A 14,402-nucleotide genomic window follows, 5' to 3' on the forward strand; every position below is an offset into this window, starting at 1 on the left:
GACCTATTGTACCCCGGATCTTCACTGGTCCCGCACGCATAGGCAAAGCCAAGAAGATACATTAGTACTCCAGTAACAACGTTTCAGTATAACAGTCTACTTGATTTTTAACATTTTTGAATAATTTTACAATTACAATTTTCCTATTGCGCATTACACTGCATTTAACATTACAATGATGCACCCCATCCCCTTTAAGTGACCCGTGAAGATCCGGGATAGAATAGGTCTTCAGCAATCCATTCTTACCGTTTAAGGCGACTATGCTTGTCTTAAGAGGCGACTAACGGGATAGGGTGGTCAGGCTCGCTGACATGGTTGAAGCATGTCATCGTATCCCAATTGCGTGATTCGATGCTCATGACATCAATCACTGAATTGTCTGGTCCAGACTCGATTATGTACAGACCGCCGTCATATAGCTGGAATATTGCTGAGTACGGCGTAAAACAACAAACCCCCCCCCCCCCCCCCCCCCGCCCCCCAATCCAAATGATTCATAATAATTATAAGACGTTACACCAATCTGGAACTATTTTCAGTTCACATAATTTACACCAATAGTTTCCTTTTTACCCTTGTCATAAACTGTTTCGGCAGAAGCTCGACAGGAATTATTTTCTCGCGTTGACATTTCGAATTTGAAAGTTATTTACCCTTCTTCCCAATATTCCACGGAGAACAGCGAATACACACCCGATTTCACTTTATTACATATAAAAAACCATACATTCCAGGAAACCCATAACTCGGTTATTGACAAGACATCTATCTTATTATTATTGATTACGCTATCGATTTTTAAGCCTAAATTTAGATTTTCCAAAGGCCCATTTCTGATTCATCTTCCCGTTGCAGGTTTTCATCACAATGTTGGAACGGTCTCCAACTGTTAAGCAGACATTTAACTCTCTAAGCTGGAGGCTTCTGTCCTGAAAGTAGATACGAGAATATAGTGTTAAGACGCTCCGGGACAAGCATGTCTTGTAGACAAGCGGAAGCAATGGGCTGGAGTCCCGTTAGGTTGAAGACTGCAATAACGTATGTAGGTATCAAACATGCATTGTGGACATTGAGGTAACTTCGAGATCAGCAATTGAAAAAATATGGTTTACGTATGTCCGTCGTAGTGATGCTGTTTGCTGAAGACAGATCTGACTGATGGATATCGACCTCTTTATTCCTTCAATGAGACGTGTACTTTTAGCAGATACTAGCACGTCGCATTGGTACCACAACGCTCTCATGCAACTTAACCATACTGTACACGTCTACATCTTACAGAAAGTAGTGAGTGAGTGAGTTGGGTTTAAAGCCGCTTTTAACAGTATTCCAGTTATATCGCGGCATGTCAGCTTAATGTGGGAGGAAAGCCCGAAATGATGCAGGTCTCAGACGTTTACCACTTCGGTGAAACCCACGAGCACGGGTATGGTGCTGACAAACCTAGAAACGTAATCGGGGCGAACCGGGACTCGAACCCAGAATCATAGGTTTCTGGTGTGCCCAAGGGACGCAACTCTGCACAGCGAATCGCGGCGCCTTAGACGACTGGGCCACCCGTGCCCCCCTTACAGAAAGTAAACGTACGCATTACAAATTACATTGTGTTCGTTTTTTTTGTTTTTTAAACTCGCACTCAGCAATATTACAGCTATATTACGGCGGTCTGTGAATTATCAAGTCTGGACCTGCCAGTGCTGTGATTGACATCATGAGCTTTGCTCTACGCAATGAGATACGATGACATGCATCAACTAATTATAAGTCAGTGATAATGACCATCCGCTCGTCGCCTCTTACGACAAACATGGGTTGTTGAAGATCCATTCCTACTCGGATTTTCACCGAGTTACAAATTAGTTTATAATAGTTTGAAATGAGTAATTGTTTTGCTTGTCGGTAGGCATTATAATAGGTTTCATAAAAGCACATTGCTTATTGATATTAAATAGGTATAAGAGAACCTGTGATCGCAAGTATGATGATAATTTTCACCCTTGGTCTGAACATAGTAATATAGTGTGAATACAACAATCATTTGATGCAAGAATGACGTCATCCATACAGCATGAGTGAGTGAGTTTGTCTAACGCAGCCTTGAACAGTTATTCAGTTATGTTATGGTATACGAGCTTAAAGTGGTAGGACAGGCAATATCGATGCGTGTTCATTGGTGAGCTATATTGTCCAGACTGACATACCAATCTCCATTAGACCAAATGGTCCAGCTGTATCTACTTACTTCCGTGTATGTCCACTTCCCAATGCTGTCGTGGAAGCACTTGTCTTGTATTAGTTCGCCGGACTTGATACAAAGTCGCTGATCATTGGAACCCTGCAGTTTTCCAGACGGGAGCAGCTGCCATAACTGTATATAACCATGAAATATTCACTAGAAAAAATATTAACAAAAATTCTCGAATACCTGATTCGCGAAGAAAAATATCAACTATTATTTTCATCTTCTATTATGAATGTTGTTTGAATGAAGAAGTTGGAAATGGAAATGTCTGATAAAAAGGTACCTCCTCTGTAATAATGGTTTGATATACAATGTAACAATGTTCATTACAATCGTGTGTATTGCGCCAACGTTGCGATATCATAACTTTAATTACACGATTTTGGAAGAAAGCAAGTAGCTACATTTACAGACCTGGTTCCCGCCAATCCCGTGAGAAGGCAAGTAGCTACATTTACAGACCTGGTTCCCACTAATCCCGTGACAAGGCAAGTAGCTTTATTTACGGACCTTGTACCCGCCAATCTCGTGACAAGGCAAGTAGCTTTATTTACAGACCTTGTACCCGCCAATCTCGTGACAAGGCAAGTAGCTACATTTACAGACCTGGTTCCCGCCAATCCCGTGAGAAAGCAAGTAGCTACATTTACAGACCTGGTTCCCACTAATCCCGTGACAAGGCAAGTAGCTTTATTTACGGACCTTGTACCCGCCAATCTCGTGACAAGGCAAGTAGCTTTATTTACGGACCTTGTACCCGCCAATCCCGTGACAAGGCAAGTGGCTACATTTACAGACCTGGTTCCCACTTATCACGTGACAAAGCAAGTAGCTTTATTTACAGACCTTGTACCCGCCAATCCCGTGAGAAGGCAAGTGGCTACATTTACAGACCTTGTACCCGCCAATCCCGTGATAAGGCAAGTAGCTACATTTACAAACCTGGTTCCCGCCAATCCCGTGACAAGGGACGAGGGCTGGGGTTCTCCTTCCTGCAGAATCTAGACACAATGTTGGGTTGGAAATGCTGCGAATCTGTGAAAAAGGAAATGGTCACTTCATTTCTTAAGATTTTCATCAATGACTCACGCTTTATATATTGTTTGTTTACATGACCAATTACAATACAGTCAGATAAATCAAGGTGGGTGAGTGAGTTTGCCAGCAGTATTATTGTTGAAACCAGAAATGGGCTTCAACCACTGAACTAATGTCGCCATAACCACAAGTTACCCCACCGTCCCATAGCAAAGGCATCAGTAATTAAGGACCAATCATCTTTGCTATCCAAGTCAAAAGAATTGTATAACTGGGGGGTCATAATGCTGTGATTCACTAATTGTCGAATTTGCGTCCAGAAGCATGTATTGAAGGTAAGATCTTCTTGAAAACAATACATGTTAGCTTATTTGGTGCATATCTGATGTCATTAGAAAAGTGTATACCAGACAAGAGAGACATATTCAAACGTTGAAGGAAGCGCTCTTACCTCTCCCACATTTAATAGTCCCGGAAACGGACACTCCGGGTAGACATTTTCTATATACCAGCGGAAGTCATGACAATGAAGACTATCCCGCAGTTTCTTCCGGTCAGTAATGTCACCATAGTTGTGTAATCCCTGCAAGAAAGACATGCGCTGTAACGTACTGAACTGGCACGATGTCGTATTAAATAGATACAAAGGGGCATTCCAGGTCATGTCAGCTTTAATAATAACGTTATCTTTAATCACTTGTACTCATTGCCCTAAGCCAACAGTTGTCGAGGTATTAGATTCAGAGAGTTATGGCAAAGAGACAATTCAAACACCCGTTTCTCACACATTGCTAAGGACAACACCTTGTATTGCATGGCAGGACATCCTAAAACGAACGTGCAATACGTGGACACATACCATAAAATAAATAAACAGTTCAACTGCATTAAGCTGCATTTGTTTTCAAAATGAAATTTCCCAATATTTTACAAGAGACTCTGGTCCATGTAATTCACCTGGAGGAGTGAAGTTTGTTCGTAGAACAAGTACTTGTATTCATCGAGCCAGACTTCTGCAACTCTCATGGAGTTGGTCAAGATAGGGTTCCCGCCTCCCTCCCACTTCACAGGATTCTTACTACGGAAGATGTGCCCCACGTGCGAACAAGGAAGGAGCTCCAGAGTTCCGTTACACATCCATGTCTGAAACAAGGGAGATGTCATGGACATTTATCTTGTGTTTGTTTGTTTTTTGTTTAACTTCACGGTCAGCAAAATTCCAGTTATATGACGGCGCTCTGTAAATAATCGAGTCTGGAACTGACAATTCAGTGGTTGACGTCATGGTCATCGATCTTCGCAAATGGGATGCGATGACATGCGTCAACGGGGTCAGAGTCTGACCACCCGATCCCGTTACTCGCCTCTTACAAGCATAGTTTGCTTATAGCAAGATTAGTTTCACAATGAGGTGAGGTGAAAAGGGGTTTAACGTCGCGTCCAAGATTATTGCACTTATATAGCGACGTACATGTACGTGTGTGCGTTTGTGTGGCTGCTTGTACTAGTCCGGACTGATGCCGATTGATAGTGCTAGCTCACTGAGATACCATGCCGCAGTTTAACATGAATACCCAACTCAGACACCATATACTGACCAGTCCTTGTTTTAGTCCCTTAATGCCGAGCGCCAGACAGGGTAACAACAAGTACCACCTTTTAACGTCTTTTGGTATGACGCGGCCGGGGATCGAACCCTGGACCTTCCCCTCCCCGGGCGGACGCTCTACCACTAGACCACGGAGGCGGTTTGTAGCCATTTATGAATCATTATTAGTCACTGACGTCAGAACGGGTCCCGTTTCAAATGTCTACATATTCAATGCATCCATGCAGTTTTTAAGGTTAAAATCATATAATGTTGGTGATAATAATCAAAATAAAAAAAACCTTGTAAAATTATATTTTTTTCCTTTAATCTCGTTCCTCGGGTGGAAACAGACCGATCACCTCAACCCTTTGTAATACAATACAGCGAAACGTACTTTGAAAGAAAGTTCTATGTTCTCTCCACCCCAGTACAAGAGTCCCGGGTCATACGTTCCCAGAGTTGTGAACCACTGTTTGTCTATAGCAAACAATCCACCAGGCATTGTAGGGGATCTGAAAATCAATCAAATGTCACATTTATCATCACTGGAAAACCAACACGATACATATCCATATTATATAACAGGGAGAAAAAACTGGAGGTGTTGCGAAAACTTTAAGCATTGTTGATTTCGATGTCCCCAAAACACATTCGAAGCCTGCGTACATGGAACTCTAGCCGTCTTGTAAAGCTGGCTTAAGTCACGACGTACGTTACAGGTGTCAGGCATTTACATTTTCTCAGTCTTGTGATAACAATAGGATTTGACGTTTTCCAGACATTGTTCTCAAGTAGGAGTCCACAAACAACTGTTTCAGACATTAGTGGACTTCATGGGTCACAATCACAATCAATTATGCACATATGAAGGTAAAACAAGGTACCTAATTGGACCAACAGGTGACGTCATCTGGCTCCTACTCTTGTTGCTGATATTCCCCCAGTTGAAGAGAAGCATCTTCCAGTTAAATACCCCAAAGTGCCTCAACTTGCTCGTCATGCCCGTCCCGAAGTTCTCCGAGCTTATAACATGGATATGTGGAAAGGGGACATTCCTCGGGTTCGTCCGGATACGATCGAGTTGTGGCTCTAACCAACCTAGAAACACGAAACAAATGTTGGTATGATATCAAGAAATTAGTGTTTGTGTGTGTGTGTGTGTGTGTGTGTGTGTGTTCGTGTGAGTGTTCGTGTGAGTGAGTGTGTTTGTGTGTGTGTGTGTGTGTGAGTGTGAGTGTGTGAGTTTGAGTTTGAGTGTGTGTGTGTGTGTGTGTGTGTGTCTGTGTGTCTGTGTGTCCATATGCACGTGTATGTTTGTCTGTAGAATGTGTTACCGTTGATACGGTAAATCTATACCTGGTCATGTGTGTATGTGTGTCTTTTAGTCTTTTTTCAAAACTTTGATTTGAAAAGTACTTCAGGTATGATTCTCTTCGTATATTTACAATTATGAATTCGTTTGGTTTGATAGTCCTTTCTTGAAGTTGACGGACGACAAGGTGGACAAAAGAATTATGGAGCACAATTTCTTTATAATTCTGTAATACGCCACTTTCAAGCAATACTGATTGTCCATAAATGTTGCTATTACAGTGTAAGAAAGAAGTTGTTATCCGTTACTATCTTTGTCCACCATAAAGTCGTTGATTCATACATATACCAATTTCCCTTGGGACAATCTAATTTCCAATCCATTTCATCCCTATTTTGATTTATAACCAGCACCAGTACTACTGCTATGAACATATATGTTTACCTGGAAAACATTCTATATGAGAGTCGAGAAACACCAGTACTGGTCCAGCAGCCACTTCATTTCCAATGAGTCTCGCTCTTATTAGGCCTCGCTGTTTCCTGAGTCTGACAATCTTCACCTTTCCCAGTTTTGCCATGTATTTTTTCAAAGGCGCCATGAGGTGATCTGAAGTGAAATACAAGAATAGAACGGTGAGAACCGTACTGTGCTTCGTATACTTGTGTGCTTGTTAGTGCCATTATTATCAGGTAATTTTAGCATTCAATCCACATGGACCCCAACAGAGGTAGGGACTGTTCACACGTGTGTCCACTCACTCGTCCATAAGGAAGCGTCACACCTTGTTGTGATCTAGCGAAACTATGTTTTATGGAAACAGGATCATATGCTAAAATGAACTATCAATGAGTTATTTGTGTGTAATCCCGATTGTATCGCATTAAGTCAGCTTGATATGGGATTGGGCACGAGTGGCATCGTCGTCAAAGGCGTAGCAGTTCGCCGTGCAGACTTGCTTCCTATGTGCACGTCAGAAACCTATGATCGTAGGTTACACTGCCCGTTCGCGACAGGACTACAGCCTGGGTCAAGAGTAGAAACGTCAGCTGGAAGTGACTTGTACCAGGTGTGCTTCTTTCTATGGATGCAAATGCCTTACTATTGTAAGATATTGACACATGTGTGGAAGCATGCATCGTCTACTAGACAGATGTTGAGGACACGGTCAATATATCTGTGGAGATTAGATCAAGCTCCTTTATGGAATCAAAGCAAAACGTCAACATGAATTATTTTATTTTCCCGTTTTCGATGACGATGTAATGGACTCATTAACATGTTCCTCTGCAGTATACCTTGAGTAGATGCATCGTCAACTAGAACTATTTCTTTTATTAGATGTGCAGGCGAGCGGTCAAGGACGCTGTGAACAGATCTCAGGAGTGTGGACCAAGCCTCGTTATGGAAGCAGATGATGACACTAGCTGGAGGTAGATCGACTGGATACACACGTGACTTGCATCTGGGCATATACGGTGGATAGTATAAGTTGAAAACCCGAATTTAAAATCCATAACATATCTACGGATAAACTATTCAAAATTTGCTATTCCCAGGAATTGAACAGCGATAGAAGCAAAAACAGATTTAATACATGCTCAGGTGCAATGTTAAAATATAACCAACAAACTATGATACATTTTGACATCACACAATATGTGATAATACTGCTTCTGCAGGAGAGGATGTAGGTGAAGATGCCATTCCTGAGATACGTACTCTTCCTGCCTGTTATCTGGTAGACGCCGTCGTACTGAGATGCGATCGCTCACCAACTGGTTGAAGCTGTTTCTCCTCCTTCCCTCCGCATCCTCATAATACTCCTTCCCAGTAGTCTTGTAGTGAACAGCATTTCCCCATTCACCTGGAATGACATCGTAAGGCACTCTGCTAATATTCCCTGTCCCGAAACGCAGATTACAGTGCACTACCCAATACTCTTTGGATACAAATGCGGAACCGTGTAGGTAGCAGAAGTATCGTCAGTCCCCACAGTCCCTAGTATGGTGGCCTAACTTTGGTTGCTGGTGATCTATATCCCCTTTTTATATTGTGTTGTTGAATCCTAGGTTATTCTTTTAATTGTTTGCGCAACAAGTTTTACTTCTAAATCGGATAATCTAGTTATTATAATGTCCATCGTTGACAGTTTTTATACAATCTTGATATAACTGTTTCGTCACGATATGGCTGAAATATTGCCGATTTGACGTTAAATTTTACTCACTCACTTGGATGAAAATGCATCACCCAACTATCCTGGATAGTATTCTGTTACCCAGTTCCCCTTTGATAAGTAGTCTGTTAATCATTGTCTTTCAAGAGAAATTGTTCAACACAAAAGTCCACCATTCAGAATCCATCTCGCAGGAAATGCACAAATCCATTCACCAAGGATTACAATATATAATTTATTCATAAATGCATCAGGATAAACAATGCAGCATGATCAACCCAGCTTTTCTGCAGTGCATTAGTCTTCCAACCTTGAAAAACAATGCGTCAGTCTGTTCACCTGGGATAGAAAGGCTATTCTCCGTGTCAATGAGAACTGAACGTGAAGATTAAAATGTACACATACAAGCAGTACGGCAAACAATGTCATACATTTTACTGAAGACGGCCTTGATGAATTGGAACATTGATATGGTGCCGAATCAGGCACGGATAATACAATGTCAGATATGGAATAGATATAGATATAAAATATCATTACAAAATGTAATCAGTGTCCGTGTAGGTCTTTGAAAGGCATTTAGAAGTGATTCACGCAAGGAAGAGAGTATATGGATGTCAACTTCTATATTATGAGGAACACCTGATGAAGGAGTAAGCATATACTCCTAAACGCTGTGTTCCTCATAATAAAGAAGTTGACATCCATATATTATCTTCCTTAATATCCGTGTAAGGTATCGAATTTGCAGCAGCAACTAAATCCGTTCCCTTACCTGGACCATTCTCCGGACTGTGCTCCACGAACGGCGGATACGTTACATCACTGTCTTCTCCTCCGTACTCCTCCACATAATACTCCTCATCGTATGGGTTATGAATCTGTTGCTCTACCATCCTGTCAGATGGTACATGTTTCTGCTGGTCTTCCACCCTATCCTGTGGTACATGTTTCTGGATGTTTTTAACCACTGATTCTATAGCGGTTCCAAGGGTGGATATATTCCCATGTCCCCTGTGCTTGATACCTGTGCGATTCACATACTTCCTCGGTCCAGCAACTTGCATATTGCCTGTATTCCTATCAACATCTTTTACCACCGCATCGATTTCATCCGGTTTGTACGCAGCTTTCACGTCACTTTGGACAAATATATTCGCAACGATACTGGAATCTTTTGAAACTTGGTAATCTACAGTTTGCACCAATGATCTGGTGATATATAAAAATAACAACGACATACATAACACAAAAGCCTTGACCACCCGACGCCGCGATCGCCTCATGTTATGGTGTGTTGTAGGATGTGTCTTACACCAGCTTCAAGTCAGCTGGGATGTGAGTAATGGCGCAGGTCAGATCACTATACATACAGGGACGACACGGGGACTGTGCCCGTCCCTCACAAGCATCATATGTATACTGGAACATATCTTGGGGACATCTTCATCATGGGGCATCGTCTCTTTCTGTACAGAGTGCTGTGAGTGTCAAACATTAAAAGATATGAGTACTCACGGAGTTCTTTTACCTTAAGTCGAAATAATCCACATGTCGAATAGATCATACCTCTTCACGAATCCGACTTAGAGTCCTCGTGAAAAAATCATAGAGGTTAGGTCGTAAATATAATTACCAGTTGCCTGTAGATATGTGCCATTATGAGACCTCAATTTAATGGACATGGTCATTGTAGGCATGGCGTTTCGCAGTAGGGACCATTTCAAACATCCTGACTGCATATATGTTTTTGCAAAGGGATAGTTATTATTTTAAAGCAGTATAATTATCAGTTGTTCTCATCTTGCAGCATAATAACTAACAAGTGCGATGTAATTGTATATCTACTATAAGACAAGGTACGATCTGCTTGGAGCTTCCTGAAAAAAATATATTTTTGGTTTTTGAGATATCACCTTGAGGGCCTTGTCAGCGTTTGTAGCAGATGTCAGATCATACAATGAGTCTTCGATCAGAGCACGGGTATAAATTTCAGATGGCTTGTCGATAACATGTGATACGGCAATTGAACAGTGCACGTGTTACATACTTCCAGAGAGTGTTCTTAGCGACGGCAGTGGATGCAGACTGGTGTTCACCACAACCCTGATGGATCGTGTTCACATTTGTTGTTGGTCATACAAAGAAAGCGCGAACAACTGAATACATGCGATCATCATTATAGTACAAACACTACTTCGTTGATATTGTTATCGTGTTGAATCCATTTACAAAATGATATGAACAAAAATGGTGACCTTATTTACATATATTCCGCCGATTAAATACGCTTGTCGTGTGTACCAATTCCAAGTTTCGCAAATATCATTATCTTGATATTGATCACCATGTCTAAACCGGAGACACCTCGTCACTATTTGATAGTGACACTTAAACACGTTCTCCTGATAAAGTCGAAATCGTACAATGGACTGTGCATTTGCAATGGCTTTCTTTGATAAATGAACGGGTTTGGTCGCTCTTAGTCAGGGTCGAACAGTCGAGAGTGTATACGCTTAAACAGCTAAACTAAATCATGGAACATACGAGTACATGTAGTCATACATGTTCGTGATATGTACAAGTATAATAATTATTCAATTTTTCTTTGTCACTCAGATACCGTTGATGAAATTGGAGATTACTACTATTCAATATCTTATACTTTGATATTATTTCAGGGTGAAGTTTCACATAAATAGTATCTAGTTTTAACATTTTATCTATAATAACATTTCCCAGCATATTGTTTAGCGCCCCAATTTCATCTTACAGATTATAGCATAAACTATTTGAGGAGATCTTAGAGAGAACATCAATACATTTAACAGGGACCAACAGCTTTCATTATTTATCCATAGCAAACACGCTGAGACGTTCATATTGCATTCTTATTCAGAATTCGGATTATAAGTACAACGCATATAGGAACATAGTTTGTGTACCTCTCGGGTATCTTGGCCAGGCAAATATTAGTATAGATGTAAGTAGGGAGGTCAGAACAATGGAGTACTCTATTTCAACGCATATGTGACCAACTACAATGATCATGGTCTGTGCTAACTACACTGCTCACTGGGTAACAGATATTAATGAGTCATGTGTAGCTATGGACATTTGTATATAGTGGGCCCTGGTTAAAGGTATTTAGTTCACAGAGGAGGAGAGTCCTTGTAGTATTACAACGTATGGATATTGTATTATCACTGTACGTGGAGGTGGTTATTCAACTATGTCAATGTTATTGTTAAGAATAAGTGCATGATGTTCAATGGACGCATTCACAAATGGCAGTTGATAATCTGTATAAATGTGTTTGGTTTAAATCTCCTTATCGCTATTCCTAAACGTTAATGAGACTAACCATACTTAATGGTGGGTCAGCATAGTTACCTAACGCATGCCACACGGATCTGGATTAATGAAACGAGAAGTGTCAATGGCGTATGTGACAGCAAATTTTCCACGCGCCGCACGTCTGGATCAACGAAATTGGAATGTGGAAGGAAATCCCCAGTGATCGCCAATGAGGTGAGGTGAAATGGGGTTTAACGTCGCGTCCAAGATTATTGCACTTATATAGCGACGTGCATGTATGTGTGTGTGTTTGTGTGGCTGCTTGTACTAGTCCGGACTGATGCCGATTGATAGTGCTAGCTCACTGAGATACCATGCCGCAGTTTAACATGAATTCCCAGCTCAGACACAGTATACTGACTCCGAGACGACCAGCCCCTTAGTGCCGAGCACCACACAGGGTAACAACAAGTACCATCTTTTAACGACTTTTTGTTATGACGCGGCCGGGGATCGAAGCCCAGACCTGTCGCTCTCCGGGCGGACGCTCTACCACTAGACCACGGAAGCGTCTATAAGAACATGCCACCTGTCTAGCTATAAGCGCCCCGGTGAACACGTGTCTCGCTTAACATTGACATTGATATTGACATTGATATAAGCATTGTTTATTTCCATAAATAACCTTTCACAGTGGTAAATGAAAATATATACATACAAGAGGGTCATTTCGATAACAGTCTTTCGCAAAAGTAAAAGAGTATCCATTAGATTTTTTTAAGTAACTATACAAACAAAATTCTTAATACTGGACTTAAGACGTGTAAAATAATTGTTGCAGTTTGTGGAAATTAGGCTTCACATGATAATACTTTTTTAAGGAAGCGTTGACGATCTATTTCCATGTAGTGAAGGTAGTGAAACTCGTCACTGACAGCAATATTGCAAAGTATTCAAATCCTTTCAGCATAGGGTAAATCTGTCCATCGTCCCCTCTCAACATGTAGAGACTGATTGCTAGTTATAGTGAGTGAGTGAGTTGGGTTTAACGCCGCTTTTAACAGTATTCCAGTTATATCGCGGCGCGTCAGCTTAATGTGGGAGGAAAGCTCTACATGATGCAGGTCTCAGACGTTTACCACTTCGGTGAAACCCACGAGCACGGGTATGGTGCTGACAAACCTAGAAACATAATCGGGGCGAACCGGGATTCGAACCCACAATCATAGGTTTCTGGCGTGCCCAAGGGCGCAACTCTGCACAGCGAATCGCGGCGCCTTAGACGACTGGGCCAGCCGTGCCCCCTGCTAGTTATACATTTGGTCAAAGGCAACAGAGCGGATCTTCAATAGCGCATCTCTTGTTGTAAACGACAGGCGTCATACGTGTCTTTTGTCACAGAACGTGGACTCTCAATGACTTATTTCCTGCTATTAGGGCGTGGGGAGGCACGTGTCTAACAGTACACGGATCGTCAATGGCGTATCTGTTCCTGCACCACCTGGGTGCCGTTGTACAAAACAACCTTAGCACTACGACTTTAAGTCTATATGTTGAGGTATGGGAGTTGCTAAGATCGCTTTGTACAACGGCACCTAGGAGTAGAGTCCCAGAAATAGATTTATTTCAATCAAAAATATGTTTCTACAAAATAGAAATAAAGAAATCCAAATGGAGCCCAGAACAATTTTTTGAGGCATTCTAGGCTTGCCAAATCATTCTTGACTTGAGTTGGACTCATATTAATTTATTCAATAGGGTCTGGGACACTGGATACACCTGGAGAGACAGATGGACAAATGGATTCTTTAGAGTCATTGTAAACGTTTGGGATGAGACACAACAGAACGCGAGTCCTGCTCATTAATAACACAAATCACTAATTATAGCTAAAATGAATAGAATTATCATTAAACCGCCCGCACGTTATCAGAAATGAGCGGGCCACTGTAACTTGATAATGCCCTCATATTGCTTGACGACGGGCCACTATCAAGCCCGTTGTTAGGTGACGTCATAGGGTAGAGAAAATGACGTCACGTATTATAGTGACGTCATCTGGTTTGTTCTATGACATTTCCATATTTGTAAAATGTGGTCAGTGACATTCGTGTTGATTTCAGTAAATATTTCAAAACCGATGTATTTGTTTCTTTTTATTTGATGACAAATTCCATCCATTTTAGCTATAATAACAGTAACGCTCTTTTTCAGGGCATTATCATTTGCAGAAGCCCTCTGTCTTTTCAACTGCCCTTCTTCGTGGGGCAGCTAGTGGAAAACCTCGGGCTTCTGCAAATGATAATGCCCTGAAAAATAACGTTACCCTTATAGTATCACTAAGACCAGCTTCTTCCAACAAGAATACAACATAGACCATATATAAAATAACCCAAACTGTAACTTTTACATATTATCAAACAAAGCGTAACGGATATTGCGAACAACAGAGGAATATAATCAACTGGTAAATGGAATATGGTATTACGTTATTTGTCATTCGTTCCTTTGACATTCTGTTTTTGCTTTAACAAACCACGACGGGCAGTTCACACAAGTCCACTTTAGCTAACAAACACTGTACCTGTCAGTCGAGGCACTTTTGGAGACAACATTATCACATAGTAGCAGTAGACCCGTGAAGATCCGGGGTAGAACAGTTCTTCAGCAACCCATGCTTGCCATAAAAGGCGACTATGCTTGTCGTAAAAGGCGACTAACGGGATCGGCTGATCAGGCT

General features: G+C 41.4%; 1 protein-coding gene across 1 annotated transcript; it reads right to left on the reverse strand.

The window, feature by feature from the left end:
• Window positions 1-701: 701 nt before the first annotated feature.
• LOC139447322 (polypeptide N-acetylgalactosaminyltransferase 13-like) lies at window positions 702-10,008 on the reverse strand. Its single transcript, XM_071228623.1, has 11 exons — window positions 9,141-10,008; window positions 7,909-8,053; window positions 7,485-7,651; window positions 6,631-6,795; window positions 5,759-5,972; window positions 5,269-5,386; window positions 4,241-4,426; window positions 3,735-3,866; window positions 3,188-3,280; window positions 2,246-2,371; window positions 702-932 (listed from the first exon to the last, which is right to left on the reverse strand). Exons 1-11 carry the CDS (start codon window positions 9,649-9,651, stop codon window positions 792-794), a joined length of 1,998 nt encoding a protein of 665 aa, XP_071084724.1. The 5' UTR covers window positions 9,652-10,008; the 3' UTR covers window positions 702-791.
• Between the last annotated feature and the right edge of the window lie 4,394 nt (window positions 10,009-14,402).

Source organism: Haliotis cracherodii, unplaced genomic scaffold, assembly GCF_022045235.1.
Source record: "Haliotis cracherodii isolate W230 unplaced genomic scaffold, xgHalCrac1.p SCAF_7, whole genome shotgun sequence".
Lineage (NCBI taxonomy): Eukaryota > Metazoa > Mollusca > Gastropoda > Lepetellida > Haliotidae > Haliotis > Haliotis cracherodii.

Excerpts from the sequence above, each read along its gene's own strand:
- LOC139447322 (XM_071228623.1), bottom strand. The coding sequence starts at position 9,651 with ATGAGGCGATCGCGGCGTCGGGTGGTCAAGGCTTTTGTGTTATGTATG. Across the intron at positions 3,867-4,240 it reads AACAAACTTCACTCCTCCAG|GGATTACACAACTATGGTGA; the intron begins GTGAATTACATG and ends TCTTTCTTGCAG. Across the intron at positions 933-2,245 it reads GGAAGTGGACATACACGGAA|GACAGAAGCCTCCAGCTTAG; the intron begins GTAAGTAGATAC and ends ATCTACTTTCAG.